General features: G+C 39.2%; 1 protein-coding gene across 2 annotated transcripts in view; it reads right to left on the bottom strand.

Annotated features, from left to right (window-relative positions):
• The window catches only part of Rspry1 (ring finger and SPRY domain containing 1), a 53197-nt gene that overhangs the window by 32557 nt on the left and 975 nt on the right, over positions 1-19665 (bottom strand). For both annotated transcript variants that reach the window (XM_048432357.3, XM_048432346.3), the window contains exon 2: positions 4855-5356. In XM_048432357.3, coding sequence (XP_048288314.3) covers positions 4855-5204 — 350 coding nt within the window. In that variant the 5' untranslated portion in view covers positions 5205-5356. The remainder of the gene's footprint in view (positions 1-4854; positions 5357-19665) is intronic.

Here is a 19665-nt window from a genome sequence, read left to right as displayed (position 1 = left end):
AGTGAGATGACTCAGGGGGTGAAGGTGTCTACTGAGCAAACCTGATGACCTGGGTTCTATCCCTGATCTTACAATAGGAGAATCCAAAAAGTTATCCTTTGTCTTCCACATATACACCCTACGCCAGGAGCACCCATGACCCCCACCCCAACACAAATAAATGTTTTAGGTGGGGCACAGTAGCACATGCCTGTAATCTCAGTACTCAGGAGGTTGAGACAGGAGTTATTGTCTCAAAAGAAAAAAAAACACTTAAAAATGTAACTATTGCTCACATTCCCAAGGAACAGCATGTCAACAATAAAGTCAAATATGCACAGACCTAACATCTTTAGAGGAAGTTACATAGGTCTACACATAGATGTATATTTTTGCTATTTATCACAGGGTATTAGCAATAAGAATTTTGCATTTGCCTAAGTAACTATTACCATATGAAAATACATGTCAAAATATGGTACTTATTTTGGGTACTGGTGGCGCATGCTTTTAATCCCAGCACTTGGGAGACAGACACAGGTGGCTATCTGTGAGTTCAAGGACAGCCTGATCTACAAAGTGAGTTCCAGAACAGCCAGGGCTACAAAGAGAAACCCTGTCTCTAAAAACAAAACAAAAAGGACTTTCAAGCATACAAAGGAATACTCTGTAGCAGCCAGAAGCAGGCGTAGATTTACATATAGCAATACAGGTCTCAAACATAATATTGAGAGAAAAATTTTTTACAAAGTTTTCTATAATTAAATTGATAATGTACATTTTAAAATCCATCCCAACCCCTCTCTATAGATATTCTTCTGATATAGATGCAAGTAAAAGTAGACTTGAAACTGGACACTGGTATGATTACCTACTGACATGCAGAGGTAGGCGATGAAAAAATAAAATTAAGAGAAAAATAATAAAATGCAACAGAGCCAGCAGCCAATAAGGTAAAGAAATATTGCTTGTCTATGTGGAGATACATAAAGGACACAAACACATTCCTCTGTTCAAAGAAGATACATGTCCAATGAGGCAGAAACAGCAGACATTTCTGATGGCGGACGGTATGCCAGATTATTACTGAGCTGTAGGTTGTGAAATGGACAGAGGACTGAGGATGTTCAGCTTGCTAGGTTATAGGACAAAAGCTTCATCTATGATAGGACAGGAAAGCTGCACAAAGTAATCTGGAGCATGGATCCCTCTCCATGAAAGGAGTTAAGAAAGCCGAAGGATGATTAGAGATACAAGCGGTGTAAAGTACAAGTCTCCAGTGACAATTTTTTTTTTTAAGGTAAAATAAAATTCATGCTACAGGACTTAGCTTTTTACAGAATTGGAAACTTGGAACTACCGATTTTAATTAGGTTTACTTGGAGACTGGGGGAGCATATTAGCATGACATAGTGAGGAAAAATCCAGGAGGAAATCTGCAGCTGGGTATGATGGCCCATGCCTGTAACTGAACAGTTTAAGAGGCTGAAGTGGGAAGATCTCACGCTGTGGCCTGCCCCACCTACACAGTGAGACCTTGTCTCAGAGAGAAAGGGGAAAAATTAAACTTCCAAACATGTTGAAAAAAAAAATTCAAAACCCTAGCATTAAGATCATAACAATCTGAGCCACTATTCAAAACAAGCAAAGATTTTAAAAATGATTTTAAAATAAGCTTATTTGCAGGAACAACTATAAGAAGGACACGAAAACAAAATGGCCAAACAAAAACAAAAAAGCAGACATGAAAAAGAAAAGAAAATGGAATTCAGATATGCCAGAAAGAGAAACTGAGTGTTTCTCTGTACTGTACTCTGTACATGCCTGTACTCTGCCATTCAGGAGGCTGAAGCAGGGAGAAAATCCTGAGTTTGAGGTCAGCTAAACCTACAGAGTAAGACCTTGACTCAAAAAGGGGGCAGAGGCATATACATACATGGAAACATACTAAAGGATTCACTTTGAATACCAGAAATATTCAAAGATGTAATAGCTGAGAAATTTCCAGAACTGAAAAACAAATACAAAGCATTAAAATCAGGCAGCCGCAACAAAGAAGAAAGCTGAGTATAAAGGCATGCTGCGATTAGACCATTTATTTAAAAATGAAGTTGTGGAGAACTAGAAAAAACAGCATAAAAACTTTCTTTCAGGGGGCTGGAGAGATGGCGCAGTGGTTAAGAGCACTGACTGCTCTTCCAGAGGACCCGGGTTCAATTCCCAGCACCCACATGGCAGCTCACAACTGTCTGAAGATCCAGTTGCAGGGGATCTGACACCTTCACACCAATGCACATAAAATAAAGTTAAATAAACCATAAAAAATATTTTTTTTAAAAAAAAAAAACTTTCTTTCACAGCCTCTCTGCCATGGCACTGGGCACCTGCTATCTTCTCACATCAGCTGCATTTCTTCTAAGCAAACAACCAAGAAAATCTAAGGAAGAGACTATTTAGTAACTGCCATATCTCTATCTGTAACGGATTTAGATATATTCTTGCTATCCTTTATCCTGTCCTTTGTAGTTCTCCTTGACATTTCATCTTGACAACCTCAAGAACTAAGTTATAAAATTAACCTTTAGTATCTTCTGAAATCAAGTCAGGAACTTGATTTTTGGAGAGATGGCCCTGCAGGTAAAGCACAAGTGTGGGGACCCGAGTTTGAGTCCCTAGTACCCACATAAGAGTCTGGTGCAGCAATCCCAGAGATTACGGGCAAGACAAAAGTCCTCCAAATCCGCAGGCAAGTGCACAACAAAAGAGGCAGAGGGTGAGGGCAGACATCGGGTTGTTCTCTGACCTCCACACCCACGGCAAGCACGTGCCTGCACTCACACAATAATAAAAATATAATTAAACTATAAAGCTGGGTTATCTCTGTAATCCTAGGTACTCTGGAGGTAAGGCAAGAGGATTGCAAGCTTAAGACCTGCTTTATTTTTCCAGTCTCAGAAATTATACTTATTCTATAGAGACAAATTTAAGTAAAAGTCACCTTGTTACTCAAGCATATAGTACTTGTGCCCCTCCCCCTTTTGGAGATAAGAGTTTCTCTGTGTAGTCTTGGCTGTCCTGTAACTCGAACTCTGAGATCTGCCTGTCCTTGCTGGGATTAAAGAGATTTGCTTACTTCTGCTGGGATTAAAGGCACACTTGCTTCTCCTATGTGAATTATTATGAGCTTGATTACAACAAGAAGGCTTAAAATTTGTAATGTTTGCTTGGAACCTGGAACCAAAGCTCGCTCCTATATCCTTTAGACACTTGCCTGTAAAACACAGCAAAACCTACTCTGCACCTGTTTCTCAATGTGCTTAATTAACATTGTTGTGGTTTACTTCCTTATTTGGAAAGGATAATTTTCCATTATAGTTATATAATATGAAGGATAACTTTGAAAAGAAATATTCTTTTGTGTGTGTGTGTGTGTGTGTGTGCTACTGGAGGCTGAATCTAGTTAAGAGCTTAATGGATATTAGTCAAGTGTTCTAACTTGAATTAATATCCCTAACCCCCCCAAATTATTATTCTTGTAGATCAACAAATATTTCAATACTGTGTGGAAGACTCTAATATAGCTCTAAGGATTTGTTTGTATATTTTAGGTGCGCAGTGGTTTTTTTTTATCATTTTTTAAAGAACTAAACAAAACTGCTTTTATTAGTGTGATTATTAAATACTTAAAAATTTTTCTAGCAGGGCCTAAAGCAAAAACTGAAAATGACTGCTATCTTTTGAGCACTTCTTTTTCTTTTTTTTTCTAATATTATTGAGTTTTTTAAAAAAGATTCATTTGCTCGGCTGTGGTGATGTGCGCCTGTAATCTCAGCACTCGGGAGGCAGAGGCAGGTGAATCCCTGTGAGTTCGAGGCCAGCCTGGTCTACAAGAGCTAGTTCCAGGACAGCTAGGACTGTTACACAGGGAAACCCTGTCTCAAAACACCAAAAAAAAAAAAAAAAAAAAAAGAAAAGAAAAGAAAAGATTTATTTTATGTGCATTTGTGTTTTGCCTACATGTATATCTGTGTGAAGGTGCCAGATCCCCTAGAACTGGAGTTACAGACAGTTGTGAGCTGCCATGTGGGTGCTGGGAATTGAACCTGAGTTCTTAGGAAGAGCAGCCAGTACTCTTAACCACTGAGCCATCTCTCCAGCCAAAGAATAATAATTAAAAAAAAAAAAGATTAGAGAAGTACCTTGCTCAATGTCATAAAGTTAGTAATGAGCTAGAATCTGAATCGAGGCCCTTCGTGGTCTAACTTAGGCACTTACTAAGTAACTTTGAACTTTTTTCTATTTGAACCATATCCTTTAATTTCACTGTCATTCAAACTGAGATTTTGTTTTTAGACAAAGCAGGAGAAAGAAAACACAAGCCCAGGTGTGCCCTGCAGTTTCAACTTACAATTTCTTCAAGAGGTTCTAACAGGCTAAATAAGAAATAATAGAGCAAGAGAGAGAGAGAGATAAAACTCTCTTTGCCACAGAGGTTGCATGCAGTCATATTCTTGGTAAGACTACTTATCTTGAATATATGGCCAGCAGAACAGATTGGCAAGCACAGGAATGGATCTTCAAGAAAGCATTTCCTCAGCAAGTAACACAAACTCACTCTGAGGTTACTGTACTCCCTTATAAAGATCATGTTTTCAGTACAGAAACATTCAAACTTTTCCAGACAGGAGTAGATGACAGCAAGTAAAAACATCCAATCTTATTTACTCTGCCAAAGGAGAAATAAGCATTCTCTCTTGGCCTAGGAGCACAAGGCTTGGCAAATATAACTTAAATGAATGGAAGGAGTCCAAAAGTGGTGGTTCCTGGCAGAACACTTTCCATGACACTGGTGGCGACAGTAAGCCAGATACTTACTTATCTACAAGAGTCCGTATTACCGCCAGTGTATCCAGCACTAACCCATCCACATTTTGTTTCTTTCTCCTTGGTTCATGTGGTCCTCGGCCTCTCCTTGGAGGCCGAACAGGGTCCCGAGGTTGGCTCCTAGTGTCAGCAGTAGGAACTGCACTGTTTTCAGCCTGCTGCTGGTGGGTGTCAACACTATCTTCTGCTCCACTGTCATCTCGGCAGATACAGGAATTACCCATAGTAGTAGTGGCACCTGTAGTCCCCAACAGGTGGGCTATGTGCTCCTCGAGAGTCAACAGCAGACCCTGGCCAAGGCTTCTGCTTGCTAAGAACACAGCCCAACCAAAGACAATCATTTAGATAGTTTTCAATTTCCCAGGTACTGTTTCCATGATGTGAAGTTGAATTCGCATTCTATTCATTTTTAACAACTGCGTGCTGGAGAAGGCCGGACAGCTGACTTCCAACATTATCAACCACCAGGAATGCTGGCCATGCACTGGCAGTTCTACAAGAGAGGAAAAGTGAAAGGAAATTAACCGAAGATCGTGGCTACTCAATTATTCACATTTTGCTAGTGTGGTTTTAATAGCATTCAGATTACAATGAAGTATCACCTTGGTTATTTTTACAGGTTCTCATTATAAAGATATCTTTGGATAACAGAACAATCAACAATTCCTTTTAAATTAAAAAATAAACATGATTATTTTGTATGCATGTGATATATGCAGGTGTAAAAAAGTGCCTGCCACAGCACACATAAGAAGGCCACGGGACGATGTCAGTTCTCTCCTACCATGTGGGTCCTGGGGACCGAATCAGGTCATCACACTTGCACAGAAAATGCTTTCAACCACTACATCATCTCACCAGCACCAGTAACTCCTTTCTATCATTCATTAAATCTAAAATTGATCGATTGCTAAACCATATCCTTGCAGGCCACAGGACTTCAATGTTTAAAAACCATGTAAGTAGTTCCGACCCCTACAGAAATACATTTGACAAACTTATGCAACATTTTTTTTTTGGGGGGGTGGCTGAGACAGAGTTTCTCTGTGTAGCTCGGGAGCCTATCCTGGAACTTGTTCTGGAGACCAAAGCTGGCCTTGAACTCAGAGATTGTCCTGCTTCTGCTTCCTGAAAGCTGGGATTAAAGGCATGTGCAACCACCTCCCAGTATTGTGCTACATTTTCAAAGGCTCCTTCTGTGATTAAAAAAAATGAATCACATCCTTTATTTAAACATATGGGACAATATGTTTCAAATAAAATATCTAATTACAGATGTCTATTGATGAAAAAGTTATGATACAAATATCATAACTCCTATCTAATAATAAAAGAATGAAGGAAGCTACACTGATTTCCCAAAGGAGGATCACTCAAGAATTTAACAGAAATCAGGGCTGGGGAAATGGCTCACTGGCAAGAGTGTTTCGCTCTACAAGCATGAGGATCCGAGTTCAAAACACTAACACCCCCATAAAAGATGGCATGGCAGCATGTGCTTGTAAACTTAGCATTGGGAAGCGGATCCTTGTAGATCCCAAGTAACTAGTCTAGGTAAAATGCTCAGCCTCCAGTTCAGTAAAAAATTCTACTTCAAGACAGTAAGGCAGAGAGCAATAGAGGAAGACATTCCATATTCTGTTCTGGCCTCTACATATCCACAGAGGACATATGTACATGCACCACCCATTCATAGAGAGGAGGGGAGGGGAAGAAATGGGAGGGGAGGAGAAGAGAGGAGAGGGAAGGAGTGGGGGAGGTAAGGGGAGGGAAAATTTACAGAAACTATGCAAATGGCTACACACAAAGTTTTTCTGTTACATAAGGAAGATTGTTTAGAAAAATTGTGAATTCATGAAGAAAAATTATGTTCTTCGCAATGATTAGTCTGTTGCTACAAAGTTAAGAGTAAAATCACTGAAAGAGTGCAAGCACCTTCTGCCAAGCAATAGGCTGAGACTAGGAGGATAAAAACAGGGAAGGCAAAGTCCTTGCACTCCATGGATGGCTAGTCTCTTCCCACACAATGTGCCTACCATTATACATGATGGAAACAGCGCTTGATCTGAAAACATGTGACTAGGTTCTGGAACGAAGTTTTGGAAGTAGGAGATAGAAAAAATGATGATAGGTAAAACTAAAACCAAAACAATAAGAAACTCCAACAATAGGCCAGGTGTGGTAGAGTATGCCTTTAATCCCAGCATTTAGGAGCAGAGGCAGGTGGATCACTGAGTTCAAAGCCAGCCTGGTCTACAGAGCGAGTTCCAGAACAGCCAGGACCACACAGAGAAACTGTGTCTCAGAAAAACAAAATAAAGTAACACCCCCCCCCCAAAAAAAATCCCAACAAAAACAAAGAAAAAATGGAGATGAGAATTTTTTTCTTTAAGGTTTGAGGACAATTTTATTAGAGTTTAAAAGAAAAAACCTAGGGCAGGCAACCTGTAAATCTCAGTAGCTACTTGGGGAGAAAAGAATGGAGAAGGAAAAATTCCCATGCCATATGAGTTGTACTGACATGGAGATCCACTACACGGTGAGAAGAGAGATTTTGAGGAAGACTAAGAAAACTGAAAGTACCAGAAAGCACTGGCTCTGGCCAGTGTCCAGAAGAGTCAGAAAAAAGAGAAAGTGCATCATTCAGAAAGGTGGGCAGAGCCAACAGAGCCTCACGGCAGCGTGTAGAAAAGGCCAATATGTTTACCTACACACATACACACACACACACACGTACGTATACACATACATACATATTTACAAGGATGTAACTGAATATATAGGTAAGAAAATGACACAAGGACTCAGCTGGAAATAGGGTTTTTAACATAAAACATACACTAAACTCACAAAAGCTGTATTACATTCCTATTACTATGAAGGCCAGGGTAAAATTCCCCCTCGAGAGTAGATAATCAAGAGTTTTCAATGCTTAACAGACAAAGGAGAAAGAAATCAGAAATAACTTTACTAAGTTAAAGGGGTTTTATAAATTAAGCTAATTTCTGAAAAAGACCAAGTGACATTTAAGAATACACGCTCTAAGCCAGGCCTAGCAGCAAGCACATGACTACTCAGGAGGCTGAGGCAAGAGGATTGTGAGGTTTTTGGTTTTTCTTTTTTTTTTTTTTTTTGGTTTTTGAGACAGGGTTTCTCTGTAAGTGCCCTGAAATTTGCTTTAGACCAGGCTGGCTTCGAATTCATAGAACTCAAGATCTGCCTGCCTCTGCAAACCCATGTGTTGGGACTAAAGACATGTGAGTTTAAAAGCCAGCATGGGTTATATAGCAAGACACTGTTATATGTGTGAGCTCATGTTTTGGCCCTTCCTGTCCAATAATCCTTGCTATAATCTGCTACTTTGATATCAATTATTAGGCATTTGCAAATTAGTTTTTCCCTTTTATCTGAGGCCACAAATAACTATTCTTTGACTTTTTATTTTTTGAGACAGCATCTCTGAAGTCCAGGCTAGTCTGAACTCAGCATACAGTTCAGGCTGACCTGGACTCACAGAGATCCTCCTCATGTGTCCCCTGAATGCTGGGTTACTAGTGTAAGAGATGATGCTCAGCAACTGCCTGAGCAGTATACACAGAGTTATCTTACCATTTATAGAAATATACTTCAGTTTACTCTTGTTTCTTAGACATTATGATATAAACATCTGGCTAAATTTACTAAAATTTTGGGGTTGCTGGAAGGCATGGTCCAAGATCCAACACAGGGGGTTCTTTAAAGAAACACCATCCCCCACAGAAATGCTAATTCCAAACTGCTTCCTCACAACGGTCACAGTCCTTGGCCAAGCTCAATGTCATCAGAGTAGAAAAGATTTCACTGGCTTCTCTAATGCTCTAGGGTCTTTACATATCATTGTTATAGAAAACAGAATGGGACACAAGATACAAATGGCTTTAGCCTAACCAGAAACATTAAACTGGGAATTAAACACACCTGAGCAAGGGAAACAGCCTGGTACTAAAAATAACACATAATGATCTCAGAATGTCAAAGTAGCTTAAGTCCCAGGGAAAAAAAGACATTATACTTTAATAACAAAAGATATAAAGTTATTAAGCATCATTTACAAGAAACAATATTGAGGGGCAGGAGAGGCAGGTCAGAGTTTAACAGCCCCTATTGCAGCCAGGAGGTAGTGGTGTACACCTTCAATCCCAGCACTCAGAAGGCAGAAGCAGGTGGATCTCTGTGAGCTCAAGGCTAACCTGGTCTACAGACTGAGTTTCAAGACAGGCTCCAAAGCAGGTTCTTGCAGAGGAGACATGTTTGGTTCCCAGCACCCACAAGGCTGCTCACAGCCACTTACAACTCCAGTTCCAGGGAATCTGGCTTCCAAGGGTTCCTGCAAGCAATATGGCGCACATAAATGTTAAAAGTACCCATGAAGAAGGCAAGTTGTTGGGTCTCAACAGCTTGTATATGTTTAGAATAATTAATACCTTAATGTAGATTTTTTTATTTAGTATAATTTCAAAGTGATTCGAAGATACTACATACATGCAGGCATTTTTAAAGCCTGACTAAGTTTGAAGTAAGAAGGGAAAAATTAAAAGCTTTTTTTTTCTATTTCTGAAGTCAAGTGCATTTTGGGTCACTACCTTCAATAATCCAGAAAACGGTGTCCACTATAAATTTCTTAGGAAGGATATGGAGTGTATTTGAGGGGGAGGGTTGTTTATAATTAATCTCACTAAGCTGTCCAGACCCAGTTTGGCATTGAATTCCTGACTTGTGTGATTCTCTGCCTCAGTCCCCCAAGTAGCTATGACTATTGGCATAATGCTACCAGCCTAGTTAAACAGATTTTTAAAAGTTTTCAATTATTTTAACAGCAGAGAGACTTTTTCTTCCTTTGCTTTAATTAATTTATTTATTATTTTGTTTTATCTAGACAGGGTTTCACTATGTAGTTCTAGCTGTTCTGGAACTCAGGCTGGCCTCGAACTCACAGAGATACTCCTGTCGCTGCCTCCCAATCGCTATAATTAAATATGCACAGCACTATGCCCACTAGAGATTTCTTCTTCTCCTTCTTCTTCTTTTTTAACAAAAAGCTATAATGGCCAGGTGTGGTGTAGGTGGTAGAAGCCATAAAATGTTACACAGAAGAGATCACTCATGAAACTTAAAGAAAAAATTAGAGCAAAAACATACAAAGAAGCATATAAAGAAAAAACTATCTTTGAAGAGTTTGTGAAATGGCCATATTCTTTAGGCTTACAGCCATGGCACACATATGTACAATGTATAAACTCCTTTAGCTTCATTCTGTACTACAAATGTATAGCTTCATCCTTAGAAATGGGAGCTACCATGACATGCTTTCATCGTAAAGAAGCCGTGACTACTGGTTATTCGGGTGAGAAGGTAAACAATTACACTTCAAACAACTTTGTCTTGTCTCTAAAGGAAAGAGGCAGTATGTGTTCTATTGCCAAGGACCACTGTTTCAGGCCAGTATCTCCAGCTACAGCTTTTGCACAGGATACCAGAGGTCACTTGAAGCACAAGCACAGTACATGGGTATCACAGTCAGACAGAACTGGGTACAAGTCCCAGCTCTGCTCTGTTACTGGCAGGCACTCTAACGAATCTCACCATGACACACTTTACAAAGAGGAAGACAGTAATAATTCTTACCTCACAGTAACTCCAAAGAGTCAGAATTCACATTTCTAGGATGTGGCCCAAGTCTGTGACTACTGAAAAGCTCCCTAGGTGATTCTGATGCCAGCCAAGTCTAGAAATCACTGTTAGTTCCTGGCACAGAACCTGGCATCCACTAAAAGAATTATGGGGCAGACTGAAATACTAAGTGGTGATTCTTGTGAGGTCAAATATATCAATATTCCTTCCAGAAAAATAAAGATTATTTTTAAATGCTTGGAGATGACAGCCAAAATAGCCATTAGGAAATAGTCATACCTACAAAATAATGGGGGTAAAGGAGGGCTCCAATATGAATGTATAATTTCATAATAAAACACTTTAATTAGTGAAAAACAATAAAAACAGCTCCATATAGTATTTATGTAAAATATCATTAAGAAAGTAGATGGTTTCCTGTTTATGGGTACTATTACCCAGAGTTTGAGAAAACTACACTTTATATAAAAGCAATACACTTTTAATACCTATAAACTTCAACATTATCTTTTTTTTTTCTTTCTTTTTGGTTTTTCGAGACAGAGTTTCTCTGTAGTTTTGGAGACTGTCTTGGAACTAGCTCTTATAGATCAGGCTGGCCTCGAATTCACAGACATCCTCCTGCGTCTGCCTTCCGAATGGTGGGATTAAAGGTGTATGCCACCGCCACCACCCGGCCAACATTATCTTTTCACCATTAGCTCAAAAAATCAACTTTAAGACCAAACATAAAAAGCAAGGACAAAACCCTGATCATTTAAGTATGCACAATTATTATATCTGTGACTGGGGCAATCCTCAATTGAGTCAGAGAGGATTCTTATCACTGAGTATCAAGGCTTAGTATATTTTTCTCACCATCTTAATGACAAGAATTTGAACCATTAACCATTTTATACCGTTTTGCTGCAAGATGATAATTACAGACAATATGGCATTTGCAAATGCATATCTTTAAAGTGAAGTTTTTTTTATTACATTTATACAGTTAAGATATTCAATATTCCTATGAGGGGAAAAAACCCAACAAGCTCAGTAGATCTTAATAAATCGTAAATTTCGTGTTAAAGCAGTGAGGTTCTGTCTCATAGTCAGTAAGAAACATAAGATTCTACCCTCAAAGCCAGCTCACCACAGAGATTTTGGCCAGCTGGTCTAACCTCTCTCTAACAAATGGTCCAGGAATTAGTGATTCATCTTTTCAAATATTTGCTTGCATTTAGCTATTAAGCACATGACAGAAAGAACCTACCCAATACTGTCCAGAATGGAGAAGCTGGTTAAATGAATGAACATAAGGACATAAAACAAAATAAACTACATACTTTAGAAAACCCCCAATAATTCAGCATACCTATCACTAGTCAGACCTCAATATTTTTTGGAGCTAAATTTATATGTATCATGCAAACCTTAACTATTTCAATGCCGAGTTTTGTTGAACACATATCTGTGTCTTTAGTACCTATCAAGATAGGGTACATCTCCAGCACAGCACTTGAAGGAACCACAGAGGAAGAAAAGAAAAATATAGGATACATTACACAGAAATAAGTTTCCTTTGAAAATATCTTTTAGGATACCCAAAGAGCATAATTTCTTTAACTATTGAGGTTAGATGGAGGAAAACAAATTTAGTACTGCAATAAGATAAATGCAGATATATTTTAAGACCACACATGCCAGTTGAAATAGAAACTACCCAAAGTTTTGTTTTTTTTTATTGCTTTATTTTATGTGTAAGGATATTTTGCCTGCATGTGTCTGTGCCCAGGAGTCAGATCCCTTAGAACTGGAGTTCCAGATGGCTGTGAACTACCATGGGGGTGCTGAGAATTGAACCCATATCCTCTGCAAGAGCAGCCAATGACGTTCTTAACCACTGGGCTATCTCTCCAGGCCTCCTAAAGATTTTTTAAAATTACTTAAAGTATTAAAACTCTAGAGCATTTGTTATGTTGTTGGAGGAAAAACGGGAAGTCTGAAATAGTCCTCCATTTCCATAGGTTCCACTAACTATAGATATTTGAAAAGAAAAAAAAAGGATTGAATTTCTTTTCTGTTGTTGTGATAAAAAGGACCCCAACAAAAGTAAACTGGGAGGGGGGGATTTCTTTAGGCTCACAGGTCCAGGCTGGAGTTCATCACAGTAAAGACGTCACAGAGACAGGAGCTTGAGGGAGCTGGTCCTATGACATCGATAACCAGGAGCACAGGGCAATGAATGCATGAATAACACGATCAGCTCCCCCAGCCCAGGGAATGGTGTCACCCACTTTTAGGCTGGGTCTTCCCACATAAATCAACATAACAAAGTCACTACTCTAGAGTCATTCCCACTGACCTACTTGATCTGGACAATCCTCATTGACAATGGAGTGGTTCTAGGTTGTGTCGAATTGACAGTTAAATCTAACAATCAAATGTGTTAACGATGTATAGGTTGCTCATGGGCTATTATTCCCTAAACAATATGTGATTAACAACTATTTATGAAGCATATATATTTTATGAGGTATTATAAGTAATATGGACATGGCTTAGAGAGGAGGGGACATGTAGGCTATATGCAAACATTATGCCATCTTAGATAAGGAAGTCTTAAAATCTATACATTTTAGTATCTATAAGAGACTTGGGGAGCCAATCCCCCTTGAATATCAAGAGCTGTAGATTGAATTTTGTTGGAATTTCACTTTACGCCCAATGGAAAAGGCAGCCTCGATAAGGTATTTTTACATGTCACTCAAGTATCCAAAACTATGCCAGCAGTAATGCTGATGAGAGCATCTGAGGCTTGGGTTACACAGGGGACTATTATCCCATAGACTGTAACCTTCAAGAGGCTGGGACAAACACAAGATGATTCTTTTCTTGTGTGCTGAGGTTGGTATAAGTAAGGACATCTTTGGAGAAAAGCAGGTCATCTCTCTGGTTGAGAATTGAAGGAGTACCTGGAAATTTTTTCAGCTAAAATATGGAAAGTGTCTAATCCAACAGCAGTAACATTTGGTGTCAAAAACTTGTATGAGAAGGGTGGCAGAAAGAATGATAGAGCACAAGCCTGATTTGACCCATCACAAAGAAAAAAAGACAAAACCTTTTAGCATGCAAAACATGAGTTTAAAAAAAAAAACTGGCTGGGTGTAGTGGCACATGCCTTTAATCCCAGCACTTGGGAGGCAGAGGTAGGCAGATCTTGGAGTTTGAGGCCAGCCTGGTCTATAAAGCAAGTTCTAGGATAGCCAGGACTACCAAGAGACACCCTATCTTGAAAAATCAAAAAATGAATAAAAAAAACCAAAAAATTGGCTGGGAAGGTGGCTCAATGGATAGAAAGCTTGTTGTGTAAATGTGAGGACTGGAGTTTGAATCCCAAAGACCCACATAAATGCTGGGCATGGGAGGCGGATGGGATTCCCACAGCAAGCTGGCTAGCTAGACTAGCTGAAGAGATGAGCTCTGGGCTCAGCCAGAGACTCTGCCTCAAATAATTAAGACAATGTCAACCTCTGGTTTCCATATGCATGTGCAAACACACATGGCCAGATACATGGCAACACATAATACTCATAAGCATGCACACTACACACATATACACAGGCAAACAAAACCCATTTAAGTAAATAATAAAAATAAAATTTAGGTCTTGACTAGAGCAAGGACTTTTCAGAATAGAGAAAAGAAACAGGAAATATCCTTCGGTTAAGTCTTAAGGATGAAAAAAATCTGCTTTAAATGCAAAAAGGAAATTCCAAGTAAAAACTGAGGTAAGTGCTAATGATGGCTACAGAAGAAGAGAGAAAAACAAATTTAATATTCCTTTTCTCTTTGTTTTTTCGAGACAGGGTGTCTCTGTGTAGCTTTGGAGTCTGTCCTAGAATTCACTCTGTAGATCAGGCTAGCCTCAAACTCACAAAGATCTGCCTACCTCTGCCTCCCCAGAGCTGAGATTAAAGGTATGTGCTACCTACCACTGCTCGGCTCAAATTTAATATTCTTGATTACTTGAAGGTTTCACCCCAGAAGACCTAATAGGAAGAATATTGCTATTTTATCCAAAGTTTTAAGGAAAATAATTTTTATTGAAGAAAACTCAATGCTATTAAGAAAAGTAAGTAAAGATATAAGTGGCACAAATGGCAAAAATTTCCTTAATAATACCTGTTTAAAATGGTGTCTAAAACACCCGACCGTACACACAGTTGTATACCCATCAGATCTAATAGGTGGAGTCATAAATACCTAGGTGAATTTATTTTAAAATTTGTAAAACTAGAAAATGGTAAAATATTTTAAAAAATAGAAAACATTTATAAAATTTTAAAGTTTTAAAAATTGTGATGTCATCATTCAATATACCAGGTATTGAACAAAGATAAAAAATGTCTGTATACTCTTGTCAAAGGGAGCCGGGGTTAGGGATGAAGAACAGCAATACACATACACTTAACGCCCTAACAAAGCCTATGGATAAAACATGAGTGCCACTAGGAGACTGTTGGTCCCACCAGTTCTCTAGCTGAAAAGGAACTTAATCACACTGAAGTATCTCTGTATGGGCAAGTTCTTAGAAGACTATAAAACAGCAGTAGCAACTGCATTGCAACACACTCTCAAAGGATCCCTGTGCAGACCAGCGAGATGGCTCAGTGGCTAAAGATGCACACTTTCCCACACAGGCCTGGTCACCTGAGTTCAATCCCTGGAATCCATGTAAGAATGGTAAGAGAAAACTAAGTTGTTTCTGATCTCCATACATATATGCACACTCAGAGAACAAAAATAAATTTTTTACTTTGGTTTTTCGAGACAAGGTTTCTTTGTAATTTTGGAGCCTGTCCTGGAACTAGCTCCTGTAGACCAGGGTGGCCTCTAACTCACAGAGACCCACCTGCCTCTGCCTCCCGAGTGCTGGGATTAAAAACGTGTACCACCACCGCCCAGCACAAAAATAAATTTTAAAAATTCAGAAATTAAAAACCACACAGTGAAAGGTTAGCAGAGTTTAAAAATTAAATTGATAAAACTATAAACAGTAAGTTTAATGAAAATAACAAGAATCAGAAATCCAATGGAAAATCAAATTATTTTGAGACAATAGATGTTGTACCCCAATATCCTTTTTGAAGGAATTCTCTGTAGGAATCCACATTATGTACCTGATAGGTGAGAAGTTTTGTATTGGTGTCAAGTGTCCCAGGACAGACCACCAAAAGGAAAAAAAGGTACTAGAAGCTACAATAAAAATCTTTTGAAAAAAAAAATCTGTGTTCATGTTCATGTGTGATTAGAGGCACATGCGCCACAGAATATATGTGGACATCAGGACAACCTTAGGCCTTGGTCCTTGCCTCTTTATCTTGTTTGAGGCAGTCTCTTGTTTTGCTATGAACACTAAGTTTGCCAGCTTCTGGAAATCCTATCAATTCCGCCTCCTACCTCCATGTAAGAACACTGCGATTATAGATTCACCCCACTGCACATGGCTTTACATGGGTTATGGAGAGTTGAACTTAGGTCCTCAAGATTCTATAGCAAATGCTTTTGCCCACTGGATCATATACCCAGTCCAACTGCAGTAAGTTCTAATTGCTTTAGTCTGAGGTAACAAATACAGTATCTTAGTGAACCTTAAAAACAGACTTGGAGCTGGGTGGTGGTGGTGCACACCTTTAATCCCAGCACTTCGGAAGCAGAGACAGGCGGATCTCAGTGAGTTTGAGGCCAGCCTGGTCTACAAAATGAGTTCCAGGACAGCCCAGACTGTTATACAGATACACCCTGTCTCAAAAAACCAAAAACCAACCAAACAAAAAAACCCAATAACAACCCCCCCCCAAAAAAAACCCTTGACTTGGAAGGGTATTAATATGAAGTTCATAGGCATCTGTTGCTATGAACAATGATGAAGCAATAAGGACTGAATAAAGGAGCTGTGTTTCCCGTGAGGAAGGGTGGAGTTGGGGTCATATTTTGAGAATACTGCATTCAGTGAACAAAGGAGAGGAAACTTAATTCTTTAGGAGGTAGAAGTAAGAAAAAACCAACTCTGAAACATAAACTACAGAGTAATAATACACTTGCTGAGTAAGAAATGTTAAACCTTCTAATTGAAGTGTACAGGACCTGTGAAATTATGCCTAGATGTTGTAATTTCAAGCAGGGGGAAAGCTGCATGCAGAGGTCATTCCTTACCGAATTCTTACATCAACTTCTTGCTATTTAAATATTTTATAGTTCTCAAAAGCTCAGACAAAAAAGGCAGGCAAGCAGGGTGTGGAGAGCTGGCTCCACAGCAGATCACACACTGCTCTTGCAGAAGCCCTAGCACCCATGTTGCTCGGCTCACCAGTGCCTGGAACTCCAGCTCTAGGACAAAAATACACACTCTTTTGCCCCACTAAAAGTTTCCTAAGGGCTGTGGCCCAGGTTTTGGCATTCACTACTTCCTGACTATTCAGCTTTTCAATTTTTAAATTTGAATACCAGAAAAAAAAATCCATCCAACTCAATGGCAAATGCCTTGAAAATGCCAAAAGCAAGGAGGAGGAGGAAGAGGAAGAGAAGGAGGAGGAGGAGGAGGAAGAGGAAGAGAAGGAGGAGGAAGAAGAGGAAGAAGAGGAGGAAGAGAAGAAGAAGAAGAAGAAGAAGAAGAAGAAGAAGAAGAAGAAGAAGAAGAAGAAGAAGAAGAAGAAGAAGAAGAAGAAGAAGAAGAAAACAACCACCACCACCCAAATGATTGAAATTGATTACTGGTTCAGTTGGTCATTGGTGGTACCCGCTTGCTTCCCCCTTATGCTTAGAATCTCATGATGAATATTAAGTTTTACTTTACAAGGATTTGACCCTAAAATACAGAAAAATTCCCATTTAATAGTTTGTTTTTTTTAAAAAAATATTTATTTATTATGTATACAAATTCTGTCTGCGAGTATGCCTGCAGGTCAGAAGAGGGCTCCAGACCTCATTACAGATGGTTGTGAGCCACCATGTGGTTGCCGGGAATTGAACTCAGGACCTTTGGAAGAGCAGGCAGTGCCCTTAACCACTGAGCCATCTCTCTAGCCCCCATTTAATAGTTTGTAATAGAGATCACCACTTTCAAGAATTCCTAATAGGTCTGGAGAGATAGTTCAGTGCTTAAGAGCACCCAAGTTTTGTTCCTAGCAGCAACAGGCTCACAACTGCCTAATGAAACTCCAACTCCAGAGGCACCGCACACATGAACCACATTTCCCTTCCACATACACATAATTAAAAACATTAAAAATAAAATTCTTTTAAAATTTGTTTACCAAATTTTCTAAACAATTCTTAATATTTTAAAGCTGCACAGATTGTAGAGCATCAAAGAAAGTTGTATTCTAAAATCTTCAAGATGATTCTTCATCATAAATTCAACTTCACTGGATAAGGTGTTGCACACCTTTAATCCCAGCATTCTGGAGGCAGAGGCAGGCGATCTCTTTGAGTTCCAGGCCAGCTACAGTTACATAAAGAGACCTTGTCTCAAAAAAAAAAAAAATCAAAAAACCAAACCTAGGTATGGTACACACCTGCAATTCCAGCACTCAGGAGGCCGAGGCAGGAGGACCACCGGTTTCAGATCAGTTTAAGAATACGTAATAAGACCTTGTCTCAAAAATTCATTATCAGAAAAAAGTTAGAAAAAATATTATATAATCCTTGAACATGAATTTAAACTCCATGAGTTTAAATAAGTAAGTACACTTCAGAAACACAACTACCATTACTAACCTTGCTAATCATACTTCAGAGCTGAGAGAATTGCTTGTTCCCGATTTAGTATAGAAAAAGCACTATTATGTACAATGCTAAGCTTTTTGTTCCCCTTGATACTAAAAGAAGCTAATTAGCTGACTAAGCATAAAAATCTACATAGGCCATGATGGAATACCTTATATAATCAATAGCTTAAAAACATTGAGTCTAGAAAAAAAATGAAAGTCCTGTAAAAAAAAAAAAGCAAAAAGCAGAACTTAAAAAGATATTAAGCAGAAGCCCCACACATTATGTATCCTGGGAAATTAGGAAGCTTCCAAAGTCACCACAGTAAACAAAACAAAACAACAAATGTGAAATGTAATATTAAAAGCAGGAAATTCAGGCCAACTTTTCTTTTAAAGCCTATTTTTAAAAGACACCAACAACAGCAAAAAACGCAAATAAATCCCTAAATTCTGGGACACGGGCCCTAACAAAACAGTTCTAACAAGTACCACAAAACCAAGGTTGGTGAAGTGTCACATACTGACAGAGGTTCTTATCTTATTATTGTAACCCATAATAGCAGGGATCTATCTACAATGCAAGTTATCACCCCAAGAAGTGCAAACTCTACAGAAAGTGAACAATCAAAAGAAGTGCCTTGTAATCTATACTCTGGGGGTACCACAAGGCAGAATTCATGGAAGGCAAAGCGCAGGCTTATTTACAAATTACAATCAAGGGAGTCAGCATAGCGTTAGCTACCTGTAGCCATCCGAAGGTCAGAAATACAGACAGACAGGAAGTGGACCTACAATATTGAGAACAAATTTCTTGGAGAAAAACTTTCCGAAGGAAGTGCTAGCACCAAGAGAAGTTGAAAGTAAATTAAAACTCCGCAAACAAAACCTGGAAACCTCTTCATGTCAAGGAAGCAGGGCTGGAAATCAGGATTTAGACTAACATCACCTAAGAAGCATTCAGTAAGGTGTGGTTCTCAGAGCGCTATAGGAAGTCGACACCTGCATTTATGCCAATCTCTCACATCAACTGTCTTACAGATTAGAAAACACTTTTATTTCTCAACAGCAATCCATCGCACTACCAGACGTTCACACACAGCATTGATTATTTAAGCTGCTAAAGTCAGTTCAACCAAGGACAAGCAGATGATAAGTGAGGGACCTGGGAGACTAGTAACACTACTCAGGCAATAACAGACACTGCCAACTTTGAAAAGTTCAAAGTACAACACTCCAGGGGACACAGCCTCACTCAGCGTCTACACAAGACTTCCTCAGCGGTTCAGCCCGGCAGCTCTACCTAGGTCTCCTGTGAGAACGGGGAGAGCGAGGCAGACAGCAGGCAGGAAGCGATGCCAAATCTGGAGGCTCGCAGGGG

This window comes from Myodes glareolus, chromosome 22 (assembly GCF_982192425.1).
Source record: "Myodes glareolus chromosome 22, mMyoGla1.1, whole genome shotgun sequence".
Classification (NCBI taxonomy): Eukaryota; Metazoa; Chordata; class Mammalia; order Rodentia; family Cricetidae; genus Myodes; species Myodes glareolus.
This window is presented reverse-complemented; position numbering and strand designations above follow the sequence as displayed.